Genomic DNA, 26,149 nt, shown 5'->3' on the forward strand with positions numbered 1-26,149 from the left:
GCCTACGCATGAAGTCCTTTTGTGCCAATGTACATACTGTGCACTCTGCCAGCAGCATTACGTGTGCTCCTAAAGCTGTCTGGGCCGGTCTGAATACTGAGCAGACACTGTTAGCCTTCCAATGAAGGAAACTTACATTTCAGCAAGCACCTACCGAATTTATGATGATATTGAATTCACAGAGTATATAACACATGTTAATGAGATCCTAGCACCTAAAACACAAGATCTCAACAGAACCTGAATCCTTTTAAAAATTTAAATGCCAGTAATATTTTCCCTCAAGCCGATAGCTTGAGGAGAGACTCCTTTTACTCACTGGCGCTCAAGTATAAGGGGGGAATTTTACCATTTTGTGCCAAAGTGCCGAATCTGGGCGTCAAATAGACCCGCGCCTGGAATCCCTTTGCAGCGCGCCCATACGCGTTTTGCCGGCTCTGGTCTGATTCGCGCTGTGGGCGGGGCTTGGTGCTGGCGGATCGATCGGAGCTCTGAACTGCGCATGCACAGTTCAAAAAAAATCTGACAGAGCGCGCCCGGGCGCGAAAAAAAAGCAGAAAGCGGAGAGAGCGGCTTTCTGACCTTCATCCTGTGGTCGGGGTGGGGGGGGGGTGGTGACCGATCATCCCTTGGGGCGGGGGGGGCGGGGAGAGGGGGTGTGACGTCTCATCCCCTGTGGGGGGGGAGGAGAGAGAGGGGGTGTGACGTATCATCCCCTGTGGGGGGGTGGGGGGGCGGAAGAGAGAGGGGGTGTGACGCATCATCCCCTGGGAGGGGGGGGGGGGGAAGAGAGAAGGGGTGTGACGTATCATCCCCTGTGGGGGGGGGCGGGGGGGGCGAAGAGAGAGGGGGTGTGACGTATCATCCTCTGGGAGGGGGGGGGGGGAAGAGGGGGTGTGACATCTCATCCTCTGGTTGGGGGGGTATCGATGATGTGGAGATGCCGGCGTTGGACTGGGGTGAACACGGCCAGCAGTCTGCAGCCAATCCCTCCTGCCGGAGTGGACGTGCGGCCATGCCATCCCTCGAAACCTTCAGGATGAAGCGATTCCTCGCTAAGAAGATGAAGCAGAACCAGCCGATTCCACAGTGGCCGATTCCACAGTGTAAAGAGAGACACCATCACTGGTACACTACCAGCCACAGCCATCCCTCCCGCTCTCTTGCCCCTGCAGGGAAGAGTAATATGTGGCTGGTAGTGTACCAGTGATGGTGTCAGGAGGCATCGGCGGCAGCATGGCAGCCAACGTCCCCCCGGCCAGAGGATGAGACGTCACGCCCCCTCCCCCCCCGCCCCCAGGGGATGAGACATCACACCCCCTCTCCTCCTCCCACCCCCCTCCCGCCCCGACCAGAGGATGACCTGGGTCAGAGAGCCGTTGCAGTCTCTGACCTCGCTCTTTGGAGGCTGCAGCGGCGACTTCAGACTTTTATTTTGCAGGTCGGTAACAGCGCGGACGCGGGTCGGGCCAGAAGACGGTAAAGTGGGATTTGGCGGTAGAGTTGGGCGCGTGGTTCATTAAGTCAATTTAAATGCATGCAAATGCATTTAACTCGTCGCGCCACCAGATTCGGGCGCAGGCCGGACCCGCGCCCGAATTGGGTGTCGTTAAAGGCGCGATCTGCTCGGATTCGGGTGCAGATCGTGTTAAAGGCCCGACGCCCAACTTTACCGCGATTTAACGGGCACGAAGGTTTGGTAAAATCAGGCCCTAAGTATTAACAAATGGCATTGACAGCATCAAGTGCTGTGAGTCACATTTCATATAACCTACCGACACGTGGAAAGCAACCAAAATCTATCTGACACCATGCAAGAAGAATCAATTCAGGGACATATCTTTTGCAAATTTTTGAAGTACTTCACCGATGAGTATTTTACCTGACTCTTGGAGATTACTCTCTGTTTTACAGATGTGAGTGCACACCTGGATATGTTGGTGAACACTGTGACATTGACTATGATGACTGCCAGGAGAATAAGTGTAAAAACAGTGCACAGTGTATTGACGCAGTGAATGGGTATACATGCATCTGCCCAGAAGGATACAGGTAGGTCTGAATGAAGGAGACACTGGGAATATAAGGGATTTTGGCAAAGTACAACACTCGAGGGAACACACTAATCTGTGACTTTCTGTCAATGTAGTTTCTCATAAACTGGTTCCACTTGTGACAACAAACAATCTCAGCCTTTCCATGTACTTGCAGAATGGAGGTAAAGTCAGTGGCTGACTTGCTTGTATCAGCTGTAAAAGTGCGCAAAGGACTGTGTGACGGTAGAGGAAACAAGACTGTTATCTGTTAAAACTGAATGGCCACCACCTGCAAATGGTTATTATTGGTTGGTATTTAACCATCCTCCACAGGAGATAGTGTACATCTGAGTGCAAGTCACAAGACTTGCCAGATGTTATGCCAGAATGTTCAGCAGAACTATAATATTACCAGTTGAATCCCTGTGCTTTGTACATGGTAAATGGGAGAATATGGTCACTCTCTTAACTTGTCCTTGTCATCTTGGCATTGTTCCTCCTCTCCAGGCAATTCCTTGCCTGTTCTTTCACTTGGTCATTGTAACGTCAGAGGTCGACTGATGTGAACCCAAGGCAGACCAATAAGCTTAGTTTCTGCTGATCTTACACTGATGTTGCAGCCCCTAGAGTTTAGGATGGTAGGATCTTAGCCCCCCGCCATTTGAAGAGTTGGCAGGGAGCATATCTCCGCCAACTCCAGCAGCCCTGATACCATCTGATACTCTAACGAGCATTGGTTGGCACAAGGCGGGACCTCCACCCCTCACTTGGAAGGAAATCCCACCTTGGAGAGCTGCCAGCTAATTAGATTGATTAGCAGCTTTCCACTTCTTCCAGGCACAGCATTGCAGTGGCTGGAAGAGGCACTGAAGGGAGCTGCCTGGTACAAAGTCCCAGGACCCGGAGGACTGGTAAGTGACAGTGGTCCCAGGGCAGGGAAGGTAGGGAATGCCTGGGAGGTGGTGAGGGGGTGACTGGGGTTTCGGGGGATAGATCAAGGGCGGGGTGGGGGCAGGATGTCTGGAGGTCACTGGGCCTTAAGGGGAGGGCATCCCCAGTCAGAAAGGGCCTTCTGATGGAGCACTCCATCTCCCAGTCACTTCCTATCCAAGATCAAACTTTGTTTATTTTCTGGCCTCCCCCACTAACTGTGATCCTCTAAGCTTCCTTCTCCATTCCATTCCCCAAACATTTATAGTTTCCCCATTCCTTTGCTCTGATCACATTCAAACCCACCAGCTGACAGCAGGTGGACAAATCAACTACTGACATGTCAGAAGTGATCTTGCCTGTGCATAATTAATTCATTAATTAATTATGCACAGAATCTGGTGTAGGATTCTGATCCATGGGAAAGACATCACCAGAGTTGCCTGTCACTGCACGTAGTCTCAAAATGGGAGAACTCCCCCCTCTGTCTCTGCCTCAGGGAGTGAAATTTGTCTTTTATAGTAATGTAAATGATATACATTTTCATTTTCAGTCCATCTTTGATGTTATCCTTAACAACAGCTTTTGTGCAATTCCACAGGAAGTTTGCCTGGGCATGTCCTAATTGTAATCCACATTGAAAACTTCCAGAAGCTTGATAAATTTGTACCTGTAGACATGTCAGGTGACCTGTGGCAGCCATCTTACTTTAGTGTCTTTGTTTTAACAGTTGAAACTACTTTTTTAAAAAGTTCCATCTGTCAGTCCAGCAGGTGGAATTGAAATTTAATATTTGACACCTCTAACACTGTAAACAACACAATGATAGGTTTCTTTGAGGTTTTTAAAAAGGAGCGAGGACAGTATTAATTGTACTTAAACATTCTCAGTAAAATTTACAAATGCTTCCAACTTTCATGCACACACTCCCTCAAAGTTCACACACCAATATGTTCTCAAGTAAGGATGGATTAAAAAGGCTTTTTGAGTCTGATAAACGTTAGAGTTAGACAGGCCTTGTAGATCAATGACTTGGATCGATAATCTCTTAGGATTCGGCATCTAGGCAGTTTAAAGATGTTCCAGAAACGGCAGCTGCTGGGTTGATGCTTTAAAAATCTCTACCTGTGGCACACGGATAATCAAACTGCAGAGCTTACAAGATGGGTGGAGAGAGAGGGTGTCCGTTTGGGACCTTCTGTTCTCTGACTCCTCTGTGCTTTTTCTTTATTCCTTCATGGTATGCAGGCATCACTAGCAAGATCAGCATTTGTTGCCCATCTCTGATTGCCTATGAACTGAGTGGCTTGCTTGGCCATTTCAGTGGACAGTCACATTGCTATGGGTCTGGAGTCACATGTAGGCCGGACCAGGTAGGGATGGCAGACTTCCTGTCTAAAACAGATAGGTTTTTGCAACAATCAACAATGGTTTCACAGGTGCCATTACTGTGACCAGTTTTTCAATTCCGGATTTATATATTGAATTCAAATTACGTCAGCCATGACGGCATTTGGACCTAAAGCTCTAGAGAATTCACCTGGGCCTCTGCATTACTAGTGCGGTGACATTACCACTATGCCAACATCCCCTCGCCCTGAGTTTTGGCTTCCAGGCTTGAGAAGTTGTTATCTGAATTCTGTTTTGATCATGTGACCACATGAATGATACCTCTATTGTCCACAAACTGATTCGAATTTAAAAGGCATTGTTACACAGTGGAAAATGCATGGTGGCTATTCACACCCACTTATGACAAACTGGTTTCTCTGTACTCTATTTGTTACGTATCAAGTTTGGAGACAGTAAGTCTGGGAATCCATGGATGTTGAGTTTTGGTAAATACACAGCCAGCAGGAGGTGTAAAGTTCACAGACGGTTTTGTCTCCAGCATGCCAGTCAAGGGAAGGAACCCCACCCATGCTCTTTTCATTTCGAGTTTTCTGGAGACGAGGTAATTCTGAGTCTGTGCAGAAATGACAAAAGTCACCTGACTCTCTGCAGCTGTCTTAGCAGCTGCTGCTTTAGTCTTTTGAAACTCAGTGGTTTTCAGCCTGTGAGTAAATAATGTCACTTTTCATTTAAGCACAACTTCACAACAGTATAAAAGTGCTTGAACCTTAAGAAGATTATCCCATCAGCTGACTGAACTGGTGCATCCTGCAAATCCAAATGTTCTTCTGCCATCCTTCACCAAGTCCTGCTGCGAACCTGGGTCCAAGAACTCAGAACATCCCTGTCCCCCCACCTTTGCTCATGGCCATGTTTGAGACAGGCAAAGGTCTCATTCCCATCATGAAACCTACAAGTTCAGGGACATACCATGGATTTTTTCAGTAGTTTCTGGTGTACTGCACACAAATCCTGGCTTTCTGATCAAGTATTTTAACCACTGCTCTACCATATCATTTATTAACATGAGCATTCTTTGTCCACAGCTGCCATTTAAAGTGTGTACAGTTTTCTCCAATCTATATTAACTGATTAAATTTCTCTCATCTATGTTTTCTGTACATTAGATCATACTTGCTAATGTAGTCCCAGTCTAATACATACTTTTCAGTTCTTGGGCATTTTGCCCATTGCAAAGGCCTCTAGTTTTCCCTATTTTCTAAATGCGAGGATTCCTTCATTGGTGAAAGTATAATCGGAGACTGTTTAATAGGCAGTGTATTTGTGCAGGCTTTATTACATGTCATTTTCCAAAAGCACTAAAATAAATTGTCTTACTAACTATCTTTTTCAGTGGTCTGTTTTGTGAGCTGACTCCACCAATGGTTTTACCTCGTACCAGTCCCTGTGATCATTTTGAATGTCAGAATGGAGCCCAGTGTATAGAGATTGGAAATGAGCCTGTTTGCCAGTGTCTGGCTGGTTACGAGGGTGACAAGTGCGAAAAATTGGTTAGCGTGAACTTCGTGAACAGAGACTCCTACCTACAAATTCCCTCACCAAACATACAACTTCAGCCCAACATCTCTCTCCAGGTAAGGAAAATGTTCCAATTAGCAATAGTTAATTTTAGCATTCTACCTTTATCAAAGATTCTTATGTCAATTCAATCACCAAAAAGTCACTGTTCTTTGAGAAGTCCAGTCAAAATACATTTTCAGGCCTCTAATCATTTTTCATCCTGATAAAACACGGTGTCATTTCAGATTTAAAATGAGCACAACTCCTCTCAACCACGAAATGATAATCAGGGATATTTGTCATTCTCATGGACCATAACGGCTCCCTTGCTTCAATAGAAACGATGCCTTGGACATTTGGGAATCACCATTGAGAGATTTACTAAGTCATTTCCTGTAATTGTCAATAATAACCCAGTCGAGCTTTGTTCAGATGTAGAGATCTTGATTTCTTCGACTTTTGTTCACAAATAATGCCCGCAGTCAAACGGAATGCCAAACATTGCGTATAACGGGTGGCTGATCTGATGTCGTCCATTTTGTGCCACTGCCTGAGATAAATGCCTAACATCTCCACAAGATCTGATTAGCTGACTTTTACGTTTGATATTCCTCAGGTTGCTACTGATGAAGACAATGGGATTTTGCTGTACAAAGGGGACAGTGATCACATTGCTGTGGAGCTTTATCGTGGACGTGTACGTGTCAGCTATGACACAGGTACCTATCCAGCATCAGCCATCTACAGGTAAGGAAGATGTGGACCCTGTTTCCCATTGTAAAAGTGTGGCCCCATGCAAATGGTGACTGCAGAAGTGCCTTGGCAAATGAAGTTTGCATATGTGATGAGTAGAGGGGACGTGTTTAATAGAAAGTTGATTTTTCTTCTGCAAGCTTTGACTTAATAAAGATGGGAGGCATTCATACTAGGAATTTGGATTTTAGCACCACTGATTTTAGCACTACAGGAGGCTTGATGGACTAAAAATGGCAATGGGTAGGCTTCCAGTCACTTTCAATGCAGCCCACACCGTCTGGCATCTTTGGAAGTGCAATAGTGCAGACTTCCTGTGCATGTGCCATACGCATACAGGGCAGATTGGGACATCAGTCAGTGTCTCACTCTGATATAGCGCCAGACCTTGCAGAGCCTGTTAACAGCCTCTGTTAAACACGCAGTTGACTGCCTGTTCAGTTGCATGAGAGACCCACCATTCTCGCTATTTGAAGGCATCAACGTGGGACTTACAGGTGAGATGATTCTGACTTTCTTTTCCAGCTGCAAAACAATCTTCCCTCTAAGCTACACAGGATGCCCACTGTAAGTTATTGCCTGTGTGCACTGATGCAAAAATATTTCAAGGGTTCACACACTGAAGTGAATGGGCTGCACAAAGGAAGATAAAACTTGTCTGCAGGTTGCTGCGTTTGGTGGAAGTCAATGGAGTTTGAAGGCTAGCAGAAAATCTGCTCATTCTTTAATTGGAAAGAAGATTGCCATTGTGGTCCTGCTGACCCCTCACTCAGGCTTGGGATTTCCATTGGTTCCCAACATCTGGATTTACCTCATGGTGGCAAAATTGTTGCCCCCTTCTCCGCTCTCCACCTCAGCCAAGAGCGGTGTTTGTGCTAGCTGCACTTCCCCAAGGAGCTGGTCACATCACCAAGATTCTCAGCTCACTGTGCATCACTGTATTAGAGAAGTCACCAACTCCCTGGAAAAAGAATAGCTGGGGAGGGCCTCACTGTCTTCTGTGTATGCAGAGTGAAGCTGGAGGAACAGGGTTCCAGATGGTGCAGGGAGTACACACGTGTGCCTCTGTGGGCACCACATCTCAATGGGCGGATATACTGGTGCCACATCTCAATGGGGAGAGGTACTGGAACCATATCTCAATGAGGAGATGTACCGGAGCCACATCTAGGTGGCACGGTAGCACAGTGGTTAGCACTGCTGCTTCACAGCTCCAGGGACCTGGGTTCGATTCCCGGCTTGGGTCGCTGTCTGTGTGGAGTTTGCACATTCTCCTCGTGTCTGCGTGGGTTCCCTCCGGGTGCTCCGGTTTCCTCCCACAGTCCAAAGATGTGCGGGTTAGGTTGATTGGCCATGCTAAAATTGCCCCTTAGTGTCCTGGGATGCGTAGATTAGAGAGTAAAATATGTAGGGATATGGGGGTAGGGCCTGGGTGGGATTGTGGTCAGTGCAGACACGATGGGCCGAATGGCCTCTTTCTGTACTGTAGGGTTTCTATGATTTCTATGATCTCAATGGGCAGATATACCAGAGCCTCATCTCAGTGGGGAGAGGTCCTGGAACCGCATCTCAATGGGGAGAGGTACTGGAACCATATCTCAGTGGGGAGAGGTACTGGAACCATATCTCAATGGGGAGATGTACTGGAACCGTATCTCAATGGGGAGAGGTACTGGAACCGCATCTCAATGGGGAGATGTACTGGAACCCCATCTCAATGGGGAGAGGTACTGGAACCGCATCTCAATGGGGAGATGTACTGGAACCCCATCTCAATGGGGAGAGGTACTGGAACCACATCTCAAATGGGGAGAGGTACTGGAACCGCATCTCAATGGGGAGAGGTACTGGAACCACATCTCAATGGGGAGAGGTACTGGAACCGCATCTCAATGGGGAGAGGTACTGGAACCACATCTCAGTGGGGAGAGATACTGGAACCATATCTCAGTGGGGAGAGGTACTGGAACCATATCTCAGTGGGGAGAGGTACTGGAACCATATCTCAAATGGGGAGAGGTACTGGAACCGCATCTCAATGGGGAGAGGTACTGGAACCACATCTCAGTGGGGAGAGATACTGGAACCATATCTAAGTGGGGAGATGTACTGGAACCACATCTCAAATGGGGAGAGGTACTGGAACCGCATCTCAATGGGGAGAGGTACTGGAACCACATCTCAATGGGGAGAGGTACTGGAACCGCATCTCAATGGGGAGAGGTACTGGAACCACATCTCAGTGGGGAGAGATACTGGAACCATATCTAAGTGGGGAGAGGTACTGGAACCACATCTCAGTGGGGAGAGGTACTGGAACCACATCTCAGTGGGGAGAGATACTGGAACCATATCTAAGTGGGGAGAGGTACTGGAACCACATCTCAGTGGGGAGAGGTACTGGAACCACATCTCAGTGGGGAGAGGTACTGGAACCACATCTCAGTGGGGAGAGGTACTGGAACCACATCTCAGTGGGGAGATATACTGGTACCACAAAGCATTCCACTCCCCATATGAGTAGTTTATGTGTGATTTTGCACAGAGCATCACCTTGGTGATTACCTGCTATTCTGACAACAGCTGTTGTCCTCTGCTGAGAAACAACAGCAAAAGCCCCAGCAGAGTGGGAGCATGAATGTTCTCATCCTGACAGAGAGCAGCAGGTTTGTGCACCTGCCACTCCCGTGGAGCAGTTCCCCAGCAATCCTACTGAATTGCTGGAAGGACAGATCACTAGAAAGCTTTGACAGCCTGCATGCCTATTTGAGCACTGAGATCTGCAGCCATGGCAACAGCAGTCTTGAATTTGCATGGCAGCAAGCATGGATCTTGTGATCTCTGTCTGAGCTCCCACTAACACCTTTTGTGCCTTCTGCCTGTGCTACAGTGGAAGCTGAGACACCAACAATCAGACACCACACCATGGCTGGGTCCACAAGTGCTATCACTTTCACAGACTCCAAGTTCTGCATGAAGTTTTGTGCCAAGTTGGAGCCGGACTCCTTGATGATGATGTAATATAAAGGTTTAACAGATGGGATATGTCGATACATTAAATAGATGATGATGTACCACTGACACTAGTCAGTCATATGTTAGACTCTGACAAGAGAGGTTGGTATTGTGGCCAAATGGCCCACAGCCTGAACAGCTAGGCCAGATACAGAATTGGACAAGCTAAATTAAACGGCAGCCAAGCCTGATGAGAATTCGCACAGGCCAAGTTTAATACACACATGCATGCACACGCGTACACATATACACACACGTATGTCATAGGTGAGAAACGGCAAATGTGGACTTGCCCTGGAAGCTAGAAGCAGAAGTGCTCAGCCCTGACCAAATAAGGACAGTATCTGTATATTCCCCAGTTTCAGCCAGATTTTCTGGCACATCAGATTCCCACCATTACCTTACATGGAAAAGGGCTATCCCATGCACCTGAGTATGGACATTGGGTGCTGCGACCTTGCCTGGAAGCCACAGAACCTTCCAGAAGGGTGTGAAAGGGGGTGGGGGTGATAAAAAACAATACTGGGGGACCACCCTGATTGAAGACTCGGTTTCAGCAGCAGAGACATACAAGGATCCAGCGGAGAATTGGCAAGGACCCGAGACCAACTTTCACAAAATGAAAGACCCTGGGGGTGATTTTCCAGCCTCACCACACCTGGCGCAGATCACGCCGATCCAAGAAAATAGATTGCAGGCCTAAAAACCAGTTTCATGCCTGGCGCCAAACCGTTTGCATCGTCCTGGTCACTTTCTACTGTCACAAACCGTAACACGCCTAGAAAGGTGGATTCTTCCAGCTCTCAGGACCCTCGGGAGTGGCACGAGTCCGGCAAGAATCACTACTGCTCTTCACGAGCAGAGACCAGCCGTGATGGCCACAAAGGGGGGCTCAGAGCCCCCGGTTGGTCAGGGAACATGGCTGGGCAGTGTCCACCTGGCACACTGGCAATGCCATTTGAAGTAGATATTTGAGAAGGTGCTTTAGACAGGAACCTACCAACATGCCTCACAATACCATCAGCACTCACTGAACTGTTCTACCTAATCAGCAATGACCACCTCAGAAGTAATTAATTGGATGTGAGGGAATTTGCAGATTTGTTGAAGCAGTGATAGGATGTCCTATAAATTATAGTTCTTCTTCCCAAGAGAAATAATAGCAGAAAAAAATGAAAGGAAAGGTGATCCTGACATATTTTTGAAAAGCATTTTAGTATTGGAGATGGTATTTTTTTACCTGTCTGGTGAAAATCTCATTACAACTTTATCCTTTCAAATTTGTAAATGGAGAATGCATTTTGAGATATGCAACCTTCAGATAAAGTACCAAAGGTTGAAGGCCTGTCACTGGTGAATCAATTTAAAAGTAGCCATGCAAGGAGCACATTGCACAACTAAAAAGCATTAGTTTACATGGGAAAGAAAAGTAAATGTGAAGTGTATTCTAATCGACACTCCCCAAATTTCTAGAAGAAAATAATAGCATACCCTCAGAAGGATTTAATTTAATGTTTCAATAATTGTTTTGTATCGACCTGAATTTGACTGAGTTCAAACCAACTGCCAGGATAGCACAGAGATGTTGCTAAAGGGATATTTGATAGCCAGAGCCAATCAAACCCCAGGTACACATAAAACCATGATACATGGTAGGAAATCTGCAGCTCTGCCTATAGCATGTCTATTGTTTGAGTGACTTACGTTTGAATCCAAAAAGCACATGCATTTGTGCATGAAGCAGATATTTTAGTCTACAGTTACCACTGCACTTCTACCACTCCATTCAGGCTGTCAAAGCCTCAGCATGCAAGCTGCTTCAATTTTTCTGAAAACACAAATGCATTGATGCAGATCCTGCAAAGCATATCCTACAATTCATATTAAATTTTGTTTGCAATGTGTTGAATAATTCAAAAAAGTAACTCAAAATTCTTGTATTTGTTTTGCAGTGACACTGAGTAGGTTTCCCAGTGTGTCCATGCATGTGTGTGCATATGGCTTCTTATGTCCTGTAACTCTTTGGCACCAGTGGCCCCAAGATTCATTAAAAGACTTCTGGTACTTGATGAAAGGAAGTCATTTCAGGCTGTTTACTTCCCCCTTGTTTTCTCCTCTCCCTCTCCTGAAAGATGGCTTAAAGGATTTGTTTCCATGATCAGCAGCAATGCTCCACTATCCTGCCCAAGTACTTTATCTCCATCCATGCTTAGTAAGCTATTCAACTATCAAAGGGGATGGGTGGCAGCATGGTTGAATCTGACTCCAGCTTCACTTGATGTTCACACAAACATTCTTCTCCAGCAAAAGAATCAATTCAAAGTCATGCTCACACCAGTTGGAACTAATATTGCAATCAGTAATGATAGACAACGACACCTCCTCCAGGATTATCCTCAACGCTGGTGCCCCGCAAACCTCCCTTTTACACTTATGACTGTGGCCAAGTTCCATTCCAACTCCATTTTCAAATTTGCTGATGACACCACCGTAGATGGTTGGATCTCAAACAATGATGAGGCAGAATGCAGGAAAGAGACACAGAATCTGGTGAACTTGTGCGACAACAATAATCTCTCCCTCAATGTCAACAAAATGAAGGAGATAGTCACTGACTTCAGGAAGCGTAGTGAGGACATGTCCGTATCTGCATCAATGGGGATGAAGTGAAAATGGTCAAGAACTTCAAGTTCCTAGGTGTCCAGATCACCAGCAACCTATCCTGGTCCTTCCATGCTGATGCTATAGTTAAGAAAGCCCACCAATGTCTTTACTTTCTCAGGAGGCGAAGGAAATTCGGCATGTCTGCTATGATTCCCACCAATTTGTACAGATGCACCATAGAAAGCATCCTTTCTGGATGTATCACAGCTTGGTATGGCTCCTGCTGTGACCAAGAGTGCAAGAAACTACAAAGGGTTGTGTACATAGTCCAGCCCATCATGCAGAATAGCTTCCCATCCATTGACTCTATCTACACATCCCACTGCTTTGAAAAAGCAGCCAGCATAATCAAGGACCCCATGCATCCCAGACATATTCTCTTCCACCTTCTTCTGTCAGGAATACGATACAAAAGTCTGAGAGCACTTACCAGCTGACTTAAGAACAGTTTCTTCCCTGCTGCCAGCAGACTTTTGAATGGACCTACCAAATACTATGCTAATCTTTCTCTACACCCTAGCTATGATTGTAACACTATATTCTGCATCCTCTCCTTTCCTTCTCCTCTGTGTACTCTATGGAAAGTATGTTTTGTATGTATAGCGCACAAGAAACAATACTTTTCACTGTATCCCAATACATGTAACAATAATAAATCAATTCAATTTTATTCAATTCAATTCAAAATTGCTCACAGAATAGCTTGAAACCTTCATTAGACCAGGGGAATGGGAAGGAAATAGAGGATCACTCCCCAATTGCAAAACTGAAAAAGTATCAATATTTTAATACTGTTTATTTAAGAAACTCATTTTGATAATTCATTGTGAAATTAATCTGCAGCAATGTTCCTTCTAAAAGAACAGGCTGCAAGCAAAATGCTTGAAACCAGCTGATTCCCAGTGATTCATCCAAACTCATCCAACCAAACAAGACTGGTAATGTCAGAATTAATTGCAGAGTCACAAAAGAGGGGAAAAGAGAAATGTTGTGCTATAAGGCATTAATTAGACAATTTTTCACTCATATATGGAATAGTGACAGGTCCTTCTGGCAATATGTGGTCTTGCATAACACACAGACACTGCTAATAATTATCTCAACTCAATTAGAATGCCTTGACAAGCCTGCAATTCTTTACATTTATCATTTATTACGACAACTTTGGTGAATGGGGACATTATGGTGGGTTTTAATACAGCTGTCACACAGCGGTAGTATGGTATAACACTCATATGGGTAATTATGGATAAGTACTTACACATGCATGATGGATCTGGTTTGATTAAAATAAATAGCAAGATACTGAACGTGCTGGACATTTGAAAGAAAAGCCAAATGCTAAAAACACACAGTGGATTGGGCAGCATCTGTGGACAGAGTAGACACGTTAAAGTAAAGGTCTATTTCTGACGAATGGTCCAGACCAAATGTTAATGTTTCCCTGTACCTGCCACAACTGTTGTTTGATGTAATGATCACTTCCAGCATTTTCAAATTTGTTTTTATCATTCTTGAATATTTTTCCAAGAACTACAAATCAATCTTTTTGTCATCAGCCCTGGAAAATTCAGCCTTAAAAATGATAACATGTTTAAACGACATGCTAAGACTTTAATCTCTCAAATGAAGCTGTCCTCGTGCTAATAGAAATGGCACATCACAATGCTGTGCCTCTAATCAGTAAAGTCAGAACAAGGTTGACAGTGAGGTACTGGGTTAGCACTTTGCATAGTGCTTGTCAGTCATATGAGAATTGTTTCTGTGACAAATGGTCTTCCATTAAGTCTGAGTGAGATAGAAAACATCCATCTCTCGAGGCACTGCCACATAATTAAGCACATCATTCTAACGCTTTTCACACTTTCACTGATCAGCAGCTGGCAAAGGCAATCCAAATATGTTTGCATGTCATCTCTAAAAGAGGCTAATATTCTTCTGCATACATCAGACAACCGGTCATTTATTCGTATACTCAACAGCTTACTTTCCTCAGAAAAGCAGACATGAAACCCATTTTTTGCGATATAAGCAAGTCTTTAATAAATGAGTTTTCTCGCACAAATTTAGTTCCTCACTGCCCGCATTTACAATGTGACATTAGTTACTATCAGCTGAACCTACTCTACACAGAAATCTTGGAAAACATTTATGGAAATATCAATTCAAAGAACAGGAGTCCCTACGGTCTATTGTACGATTCTATTACATGATTGCTGATCTGTGCCTCAGCTCCAGTTGCTCATATTCCTCGACAACGTCATTAAACAAATGTTTATTAGTCTCTGTCTGGAATATTTCAGCTGTTCTAGTGTCTATAGCCTTTTGAATTCCAGATTTCAACTGTCCAATGTGAATCATCCCTAAAGACCCTAACTCTGATTTTAAAATTTTAGGGATTCGCCTACCGGAGGAAGTAGTTTTTTGTGTCTACACTATTACATTTTAAACTTTTATACAGCTTAATTAGATCATCCCACAACCTTCTAACTGCAAGAGAGTGGAAGCCAAGATTATACAACTAGTTCTCATAACCTAACTAATATTCAAGAAAGGGAACAGGGACAGCCCGGGAAATTACCGACCGGTGAGTCTAACCTCAGTGGTTGGTAAGTTGATGGAGAGGATCCTGAGAGACAGGATTTATGATCATCTAGAGAAGTTTAGTATGATCAAAAGTAGTCAGCACGGCTTTGTCAAGGGCAGGTCGTGCCTTACAAGCCTGGTTGAGTTCTTTGAAAATGTGACCAAACACATTGACGAAGGAAGAGCGGTGGATGTGGTCTATATGGACTTCAGCAAGGCGTTCGATAAGGTCCCCCATGCAAGACTTCTTGAGAAAGTGAGAGGGCATGGGATCCAAGGGGCTGTTGCCTTGTGGATCCAGAACTGGCTTGCCTGCAGAAGGCAGAGAGTGGCTGTGGAGGGGTCTTTCTCTGCATGGAGGTCAGTGACCAGTGGAGTGCCCCAGGGATCTGTTCTGGGACCCTTGCTGTTTGCTGTTTGTCATTTTCATAAATGACCTGGATGAGGAAGTGGAGGGATGGGTTGGTAAGTTTGCTGACGACACCAAGGTAGGTGGTGTTGTGGATAGTTTGGAGGGATGTCAGAAGTTGCAGCGAGACATAGATAGAATGCAAGACTGGGCGGAGAAGTGGCAGATGGACTTCAACCCGGATAAGTGTGTAGTGATCCATTTTGGCAGATCCAATGGGATGAAGCAGCAGTATAATATGAAGGGTACCATTCTTAGCAGTGTAGAGGATCAGAAGGACCTTGGGGTCCGGGTCCATAGGACTCTTAAATCGGCCTCGCAGGTGGAGGATGCGGTCAAGAAGGCGTACGGCGTACTGGCCTTCATTAATCGAGGGATTGAGTTTAGGAGTCGGGAGATAATGCTGCAGCTTTATAGGACCCTGGTTAGACCCCACTTGGAGTACTGCGCGCAGTTCTGGTCACCTCATTACAGGAAAGATGTTGAAGCCATTGAAAGGGTGCAGAGGAGATTTACAAGGATGTTGCCTGGATTGGGGGGCATGCCTTATGAGGATAGGTTGAGGGAGCTTGGTCTCTTCTCCCTGGAGAGACGAAGGATGAGAGGTGACCTGATAGAGGTTTACAAGATGTTGAGAGGTCTGGATAGGGTAGACTCTCAGAGGCTATTTCCAAGGGCTGAAATGGTTGCTACGAGAGGACACAGGTTTAAGGTGCTGGGGGGTAGGTACAGAGGAGATGTCAGGGGTAAGTTTTTCACTCAGAGGGTGGTGGGTGAGTGGAATCGGCTGACGTCGGTGGTGGTGGAGGCAAACTCGTTGGGGTCTTTTAAGAGACTTCTGGATGAGTACATGGGATTTAATGGGATTGAGGGCTATAGATAGGCCTAGAGGTAGGGATATGATCAGCGCAACTTGTGGGCCGAAGGGCCTGTTTGTGCTGTGGCTTTCTATGTTCTATGTTCTAAGTGTCATTCTAGTGAGTCTGAATTAGTTATCTTCATTTTGAATTCTCTGCTCAAGGCCACATCCAACACTGTGCCACAATCTTTACCACAGGTAGAGGCAAGGAGACATCCAAAATCCACCCCAGCTAGAATGGGGATCAAACCCCATTCTGTTAGCACCTACCTGATCCACTCACTCCATCCATCTATCCAGCTGAGCCAACCACACACAACCCCCCACCCAGCCCCCCATGAGTCTGAGTTGCTGTGACAACATACCATGTTTAAACACATGTTGTAGCCTTGAGTTATGGATAGCCTGGTAGAGGTTCCAATTTTTTCCATCACATCGCTACCTGAAACTTTTGACATTTTCGCATTTAGTGCGACCAATGATCACCTAACATCCAACATTCGAATTTGGAACGAGATTGATCATAGTCAGTGGGATTTTGCCATCTTTGACATCAAATGGCAAAAGGTGCTCTAAGCTGTCTAGTATGCTCATCAACCTGCATTGAAAAATAAAAGGAAATTAATTACTTAAATAATATCTGAATTTAGTCAGTTTTTTATTTAGGCCAAAAAAGTTGCTTCAGTGCATGCTTGAGAACTCCCATCAGATGCCCATCAGTTCTTAATTTGTTTTAGCCTCAGCGTCTACACTTTTCACCCCCCTTTCCCTCACCCCATCCAACCCCCACAGGTCTCTGAGTCTAAACTCTCCATAAATCCCTCCCACCACTGTCTCTTTTGTGGAGCCCACCAATTCGAATTGGTTTTTGGAACAAGCAAGAAGATGGATTAAGGGTTTACCCTGTCCACTCTGCACATTGGCTTTGCATCATGAAGAAAGGAATACTTTTTTTTAAATCAAAGGAATAATTCCTCTGAATTGATCACATCTTTTGTGTTTGGCAATTGGCGATACCTCATCTTTAGGAAAATAAGCACTCGATATGTGATTAAGTGCAACTTTATGTTATGTTCCACCTAGCCATTTATATAAATCTCTCTGATTTTAACACACTGTAAAATATCCATTAGCTAGTTAACTTACTGTTCTTGTTCTTTCTGCAGTGTGGAAACAATCAACGATGGTAACTTTCACAGTCTGGAGCTGGTAGCAGCTGATCAAATGTTGAGCCTGGTGATAGATGGAGGAAATCCAAAGAGCATCAACAACTTAGCCAGACAATCCACACTCAGCATTGACTCCCCTCTCTATGTTGGAGGTATAGTGGAGTTCCAGTAAATTACTTGCATTTACACCAATGAGGAAATTCCTTCCGGTGACTGTTTTGTGTAATCCTTCATGGTTCCAGCTAAAGAGCAAAACTGGCAAAATACACAATAGGCAACATCCTGTTAGATATCAGGGTAATTCAACCCATTTTGTTAAACTCAAAAATATGTTTATAATAAAACATTAATTAAAGTGTTGTAAATTGGTGATTGTAGAGATGTGTTTAATTAATAAAGCAGGACCTTTTGCATGATTTTCTTGATAATTTTGCTAAAGGCAAATAGTGATGGATTAACAGATTTGCATGCAGAGGCAACATTTACCAAAGCAATTGCACAAAAATAGCACTGCATTACCTTGAGCACTGATTTAGTGATTGCACTTGTCTCCTTTATTGATATGTTTGCAGTTTAAGTGATACTCCCAAGGGCTATACTCCAGAACACCTACACACTGTGCCTTGGAGTGGTGTGATTCAAGCTTCTGCCTGTGATTCTCCAATTTAAAATGTTTTTATCATAATGGATACTACTCACATGTAGTCTTGACTACATGGGTTAGATTTACAGGTTATTGCTGATGGAGATCTAAGATAGAAAATTATTGGAAGTGCAAGCTTACAAAGAGAGTAGGAAATGATGATTTTAATAAATAATAATTTTGGGATATGAACAGTGAGAGGCATGTTCATTTCGATTTGAAAATGCTTGATTACCGTGACATGATTTTTTGTAATAACTCAAAAGTATATTTGCTGCCTCAGATCATTCACTCTGCCTTTGCTCCTTATTTAGGAATGCCCACCAAGACAAACTTTGCAGCTTTGCGTCAAGGACCAGGCCAGAATGGCACCAGTTTCCATGGCTGCATTCGTAACTTGTATATTAACAATGAACTGCAGGACTTCAAGAAGGTTCCCATGCAGATTGGCATTCTGCCAGGCTGTGAACCTTGCCAGAAGAAGATGTGTCAGCATGGCACCTGTCATGCCATTGGCCAGTCCAGCTTCACCTGTGAGTGTGAGGGAGGTTGGACAGGGACACTTTGTGACCAGCAAACCAATGACCCATGTCAGGGCAATAAGTAAGTAACTGAGGAGCTTGCTATTTATCTTTTTATATTGGATATATTCTCATTTTTTGCACTTAGAAAAATGGAAAGTACTTGGGAAGAGGATATTTTCCCAATTCTGGACTCTAGTGGAAATATCAAGTGCTTCCAGGCCAGAAAAAGGCCAAGACCTTTGTTGAGAAAAATTCCCTTTGATCTGCCACACCAGTATATTTTCAATCTCAGAACAGCTGCTTTTACTGTGCCCATATGACTGCATCGAAAATATTGACTTAGAGACTAGGAGAGTGCTTCTTCCTAAATTCAGTACTGCTGCCTCACAGCTCCAGGGACCTGGTTTACTCTTGGTAGTAAGTTACCTGCTTTTACACCGATGAGGAAATTCCTTCTGTGGCTATAAGACCATAAGACATAGGAGCAGAATTAGGCCACTTGGCCCATCGAGTCTGCTCCGCCATTCAATCATCACTGATAATTTTCTCATCCCCATTCTCCTGCCTTCTCCCCATAACCCCAGATCCCCTTATTAATCAAGAACCTATCTATCTCTGTCTTAAAGACACTCAATGACCTGGCCTCCACAGCCTTCTGCGGCAAAGAGTTTCACAGATTCACCATTCTCTGGCTGAAGAAATTCCTCTTCAACTCTGTTTTAAAGGATCGTCCCTTTAGCCTGAGGTTGTGTCCTCTGGTTCTAGTTTTTCCTACTAGTGGAAACATCCTCTCCACGTCCACTCTATCCAGGCCTCGCAGTATCCTATAAGTTTCAATAAGATCCCCCCTCATCCTTCTAAACTCCAATGAGTACAGACCCAGAGTCCTCAACCGTTCCTCGCACAACAAGCTCTTCATTCCAGGGATCATTCTTGTGAACTTCCTCTGGATCCTTTCCAAGGCCAGCACATCCTTCTTTAGATATGGGGCCCAAAACTGCTCACAATACTCCAAATGGGGTCTGACCAGAGCCTTATACAGCCTCAGAAGTACATCCCTGTTCTTGTATTCTCGCCCTCTTGACATGAATGCTAACACTGCATTTGCCTTCCTAACTGCTGACTGAACCTGCACATTAACCTTAAGAGAATCTTGAACAATGACTCCAAGTCCCTTTGTATTTTCTGGTTTCCTAAGCATTTTCCCATTTAGAAAATAGCCTATGCCTCCATTCCTCCTTCCAAAGTGCATAACCTCACACTTTTCCACATTGTATTCCATTTTCCACGTCTTTGCCTACTCTCCTAACCTGTCCAAGTCCTTCTGCAGCCCCCCCCCGCTTCCTCAATATTAGCTGTCCCTCTACATATGTTTGTATCATCTGCAAACTGAGCAACAGTGCCTTCAGTTCCTTCCTCCAAATCGTTAATGTATATTGTGAAAAGTTGTGGTCCCAGCACTGACCCCTGAGGCATACCACTAATCACTGGCTGCCATCCTGAAAAATACCCCTTTATCCCCATTCTCTGCCTTCTGCCAATCAGTCAATCTCTATCCATGCCAGGATCTTACCCTTAACACCATGGGCACTTAACTTATTTAACAGTCTCCTATGCGGCACCTTGTCAAAGGCCTTCTGGAAATCTAAATAAATCACGTCCACTGGTTCTCTTTTATCTAACTTCCTTGTTACCTCCTCAAAGAACTCTAACAGATTTGTCAGACATAACTACCCCTTGACACGGTTCTATTTTATCATGCATTTCCAAGTACTCTGCGATCTCATCTTTAATAATGGACTCTAAAATCTTGTCAATGACCGAAGTCAGGCTAACCGGCCTATAATTTCCCATCTGCTGCCTCCCTCCCTTCTTAAACAGCGGTTTTACATTAGCTACTTTCCAGTCCTCTGGGACCCTCCCTGCCTCCAGTGATTCCTGAAAGATCACCACCAATGCCTTCACAATTTCCTCAGCTATCTTTTTTAGAACCTTAGGGTGTAGTCCATCCGGTCCAAGTGATTTATCCACCTTCAGACCTTTCAGTTTTCCCAATACCTTCTCCTTAGTGATAGACACAACGCTCACCTGTGCCCCCTGATTTTCTTGGAGCTCTGGCATCCCACTGGTGTCTTCCACCGTGAAGACAGATGCAAAGTCACTATTCAGTTCATCCAAAAAACCATCTCTTAGACATTCCACAAATTCCTTTTCTTGGGATCCACTACCTACCTGATTTTCCCAGTCCACCTGCATATTGACGTCCCTCATGATTATTATAATATTGCCTTTTTTATGTGCCTTTTCTATCTCCTGATTTATTTTCTGCCCCACACCCTGACTACTGCAAGGAGGCCTGTGGATAACTCCCATCAGGGTCTTTTTACCTTTGCGATTCCTCAACTCTATCCACAGAGATTCTATGCCTATGATTGTTTTGTGTAATCCTTCATGGTTCCAGCCAAAGAGCAAAACTGGCAAAATACACAATACCCTGTTAGATATCAGGGTATTTCAACCTATTTTGTTAAACTCAAAAATATGTTTATAATAAAACATCAATTAATGTGTTGTAAATTGGCGATTGTAGAGATGTGTGGAGTTTGCACATTCTCCCCGTGTCTTTGTGGGTTTCCTCCGGGTGCGCTGGTTTCCTCCCACAGTCCAAAGATGTGCTGCTTAGGTGGATTGGCCATGCTAAATTGTACCTTACTATCTCAATGTTAGGAGAATTAGCTACGGTAAATGTGTGGGGTTAGAGGGATAGTGCGAGGGATAGGGCCTGGGTCAGATCAGAGAGTCATTGACCACCCCTATCCGCACCAATTCCCGTGGTGGGCGGGTGGCAAAATTCCAGCCAAATAACTGGAAAGGTTCTCTAGGTTTTCACTGACCTAGATTTGAGACTTTCACACCCTTGCCTTGATTGCTTTTGATGTTGAATGCACATGAGATTGTCCTGTGTCTATTTATGCATCATTAATGACTTTAGCTCTGAAGGGTTTCACTGAATCTTAAGCAAATCTCATAAGTGATTTGACATTATGGAGACATTATGGGCTGTGCTCACTGACCTACATTTGGTGACGGCTTACTGAAATTTCCATTTTGAAATTCTGAGTCGGAGTGCAGGTCCCTCTATGACCTGTCACCTTGCTCCATCTCTGTAACCTCCTGCAGCCCCACAGCCCTTTGGGGATACTTCACTTTTCTAATTTTGGCCTCTTGTAGATTCCCCACCGACTTAATCTCACTATTCACAGCCATACCTTTAGCTGCCAGGCTTTGAAACTCCATCTGAATTCCCTCTGCCTTTCTCTCTATTCTCCTATAAGATGCACCTTAAAAATGTGTTCTTTAGCCAACTTTTGGTCAACTGTCTGAATATCGCTTTCTTTGAATTTTGTCTGATTTTGCTAGTTTTTGTCTGATTACATTCCTGTGAAGCTCCGAGGATGTTTTATGACATTAAAGGAATGAACATTGGTGTCCTTAACTTCTTTTCATTTACAATGCAGTTATTAATATATTCACATATGTTTGTAATCCCTTTGGTTTAGGCATATTAGCAACTAATTAAAGATTAAGCAAAATTATATGTGTTCTTGATAACTGCTAACAATAATAAATTGAGAAATTTAAACCCACAGATTTTTATAACCTTGTCCATGCATCATGTTAATTTTGCACGTCTAATATTTCCAAATGCTATCGGTAGGACTTCACACATAGAAGTCATGTTTAACAGACTTTGTGGAAAATTATGTAAAGACATTTTCATACATGTTTTGGGAATGGAATATATTGGGCCCGATTTTACCATTTTCATTCTAAGTGCTGAATCTGGGCGCAATTCAGATCCGACTTGATAATCTGCTTTCAGGCGCCCCCATTAGCACTTAGCTTGAAAAAAAAAGTCGTGAGTCTGAATTGCGCTGTGGGCAGGGCTTAGCATGCTCGAAACGATCGGCGCTCTGAACTGCGCATGTGCAGTTCGATATTTTTTTAAAAATGCACACCCGTGTCAGATCGCTCCCTGGCTGCTTTCTCCACTTTATGCGGCCCGGGAGCGAAAAGCGGGAGTGATGGCCCCCAAAGACATCACTGTCCCCCCCACTACCCAGACTGACTGCGACCCCCTGGCCCCTTCCCCCAACCGATTGCCCGCAGAGTGGCAGCAGACCCCCCTGCCCCCCCCTCCCCACCCCCCCCCCCCCCACCAGAGGCCCATCTGGCCTTCCCCTCCCTCCTCCACCAGTGAACGATCGGGCCTCCCCCTGCCCCCCCCACCAGCGATGCATCTTACCCGCCTCCCTCCACTCCCCCCCCCCCCAAACCAGAGAACGATCTGGCCTCACTCTTTCCTCCCCCCCTCCCCCACCCCCCCGAGAATGATCTGGCCTCCCCCCCCCACCCCCCAGAGTTACATCTGACCCGCCTCCTCCTCCCTCCCCACCCCCTCACCAGAGAATGATTGGGCCTCCCTCCTCCCTCACCAGAGAATGATTTGGCCCCCCCTCCCCCCCCACCGCCACCTCCACCTCCAATCTGATTCAGAGAGCCGTTGGAAGCTCTGAACTTACCTCTTCAGCAGCTGGAGCGCCCGAAACAGACTTTTATTTAGCAGGTCCATTTCAGCGCGATTCCGGATTAGCGAACGCAGTGGTGAAAGGGGAAATGCTGATAAAGTTGGGCGGGCAGTTCATTAATTCAATTTAAATGCATGCAAATGCATTTAAATCGCTGTTGCGCCCGTTTCGGGTGCGAATCGGATCGCAGCCATTCCCGGGCCTTGGTAAAGTGGTCATCTGCGCGGATGCAGGCACGGATCGTGTTAATGGCCGTTTTCGGGCGTGATGCAATGGTAAAATTGGGGCCATTGAGCTTAAAATAGTAAGCACCCAGCAGTGTCCAACCTTATTCTGGAGGTGAGCTTCGAATCCCACCTCCTCCTCACCACCCTCAACATCCCCCTTTACAGCACTTCCATAAGATCCTTGAATTACTTATAAGAAACAAGTCTTACTTTATACTTTCTGTTTCTGTATACTAGCAGCAAGATCCTTGTTTTCTTAATGCTGCTTTGAAAGTAGAAATTAAATATAATTATACACTGGATTTAACTGTAATAATGAAGAAGAAGGAGTGTATGTTAGTAAAATGCAGAGACTTTGAGAAGACTAGAAAGCAAGGCTAATTAGCAGTAATTAATCATCATTATAGTTCATTATTGCTTCTATGGAATTCCCTGAAAAACTGAAACCCAATATTCAAGCCTATAGTGAATGCTCTAAAGTTAATCAGGTTCACAGAATGTGAGTATGGTACTAAATGCATTTACAAATGATCAGGAAATAGGTAATAAACCTTAGTTTTTCACAAAGTTTATTATTAAGATGATTTGGCGTGGACTCACAGAAGTATTTTTCCAGTGTTTCACTGCGGCTTGATCATCAAGGATAACTGGTGCTAATTGTTCCTTTGAGGCATATTGGAAACATAATCAAGTAATCCAAACAAATGATTTACCTGATTAGTACACTCTAATGGGAGAAATTTGAAGCACTTCAAGCCTCAATTTTGCTCTACTCGCATATGTACTACTAATAACTGGTAGTAAAATGACAATATTTTAGTTTTGAATTGCAACCAGGTGCAATAAAGCTACCATGCTACCTGTATAATGTTTGGCTGTTCCTTAAAAGCACATTTTTACTCTTTTTTTTGAATGCACCCAATCTTGGAATTAATATTTTTAAATGGTTTTCTGTATGAATTAAGCAACTTTCACTGCAAAAGTAAACTGCTAAACTTCAACACGGTTATTTTAGTTGGAACACTATCGCAGACACATAAATAGTGTTGCTGTGATTTGGGGATTTTGAAAGCGTTGATCCAGAATGAAACTAAACTTGTTTGAATGAAGCAGTTGGTTTTGGCTGGAAAGATCTGTGTAGGTGCTACTACATAAAGACTCCTTAATTACATGCAATTCGTGTTAATGATGACACTACATTTCAGTTGAAGAATTATTTTCCCATTCCTAACAACTGTCTAATGAATAAAGAGCAAGGTATAATTTTACAGCACTAAGGACTTGGTAATGAGAATTTTCATGGGGAAAAAAAAACCTCACAGTTAAATTTCTACCCAACTGATGCTATTCGGTAGGCAAGTGGAGCCTTTGCTGTTGTCCTGTTAGTCATCGCGAACAGGTATACAGGAGGGAGATTTTGATTTATGTGGAAAAGTACCTCACCTGAAGGTTTAATTTCCTTTTACAATGCACTACTTCATGCATTTTGCAAAATTACTCTATGTATAATTCAAATGGAACAATGACGGTGATAAAATAAGGCCTAAAAGCATTAAATGTTGTGCAATGCAAGGAAATTAACTCCCTGGGGGCTTTCAACTAATGGCCTGACTGCTGTTGAGAACTTGATATTGCAGAACTGTGGGTGGGGATTTCTATTGTACTATGGCACAGCATTCCTCTTTTCTAGATCATTTCCAATCAAGTGAGCAAGTATAAAGGAATTTATGAAAATGTGACCTGGATTTCCTTGACTCCCACCCTGACAGCCTTTAGTTCAAGTCAATTGCCCAGAATTTACCACCTCAGTTGTGTTCCTTCACAATCCACTACAGAATGGATTACCATATGGGAGTGAGACTTCCTGGGTGGGATTTACGGCCTCGCTCGGGAGAGATCAGAAATTCCCACGCGAGGTCAACAGAGATTTCATCGTCGGGCCCTCGCCCATCCCAATTCCGTGGGCAACTTGGTAGAGTTCCGTCCTCGATGTAGGCAACCTGTATTGCTTGCCCACTCTTTGAGTGGCAGAAAGATGTATTATGGAACGTGGCAGGAAGGAGAGAAAATAAGGTAGACACAGTAAGAGAAAAAGCAATGGTTCCATTTGTTGATTATTTAATTGCATTTTAATCTGTTTTCAGGTGTGTGCATGGTGTTTGTGTGCCCATCAATGCCTTCTCATACAGCTGTAAATGTCAGACGGGCTTCAGAAATGTACTGTGTGATGAGGAAGAGGAACTATTTAACCCCTGTCAGAACATCAGGTGTAAACATGGAAAATGTAGACTTTCAGCTGTCAACAGGCCTTACTGTGAATGTAATAGTGGATACACTGGAGAGAACTGTGATAAAGGTAGGGGAAGTTCACTTTCAGTAACTTTTTGAATATAGGCTTGATTGTTTGCCTGCTTGTTTAACACAGTAAGAAGTTTAACAACACCAGGTTAAAGTCTAACAGGTTTATTTGGTAGCAAAAGCCACACAAGCTTTCGGAGCTCCAAGCCCCTTCTGAAGGGGCTTGGAGCTCCGAAAGCTTGTGTGGCTTTTGCTACCAAATAAACCTGTTGGACTTTAACCTGGTGTTGTTAAACTTCTTACTGTGTTTACCCCAGTCCAACGCCGGCATCTCCACATCATGCTTGTTTAACCACAGCACATTTTCTGAAATGGTGTGATTTGAATTCGCAGTTAATTTTGGAGTACTCCACCATTTGCTCTCCTTACGTATAAGCATTTCCAAGATTGTGAAAGCAGCCAGTGCAGAAATTAATTACTTGCTTTGCTTTTGAATTTTTGTACCTGATTTAATTCCTCTGTCCAGAAAAAAAA

At 44.4% G+C, this 26,149-nt stretch overlaps 1 protein-coding gene across 2 annotated transcripts in view; it reads left to right on the forward strand.

Moving 5' to 3' along the window:
- Nucleotides 1-26,149, forward strand: part of slit2 (slit homolog 2 (Drosophila)) — a 420,226-nt gene that overhangs the window by 388,392 nt on the left and 5,685 nt on the right. For both annotated transcript variants that reach the window (XM_078215445.1, XM_078215451.1), the window contains 6 exons: nucleotides 1,915-2,052; nucleotides 5,713-5,953; nucleotides 6,496-6,626; nucleotides 17,332-17,486; nucleotides 18,292-18,580; nucleotides 25,462-25,673. In XM_078215445.1, the coding sequence (XP_078071571.1) occupies nucleotides 1,915-2,052; nucleotides 5,713-5,953; nucleotides 6,496-6,626; nucleotides 17,332-17,486; nucleotides 18,292-18,580; nucleotides 25,462-25,673 (1,166 nt within the window). The remainder of the gene's footprint in view (nucleotides 1-1,914; nucleotides 2,053-5,712; nucleotides 5,954-6,495; nucleotides 6,627-17,331; nucleotides 17,487-18,291; nucleotides 18,581-25,461; nucleotides 25,674-26,149) is intronic.

This window comes from Mustelus asterias, chromosome 1 (genome assembly GCF_964213995.1).
Source record: "Mustelus asterias chromosome 1, sMusAst1.hap1.1, whole genome shotgun sequence".
In the NCBI taxonomy this organism is placed as follows: domain Eukaryota; kingdom Metazoa; phylum Chordata; class Chondrichthyes; order Carcharhiniformes; family Triakidae; genus Mustelus; species Mustelus asterias.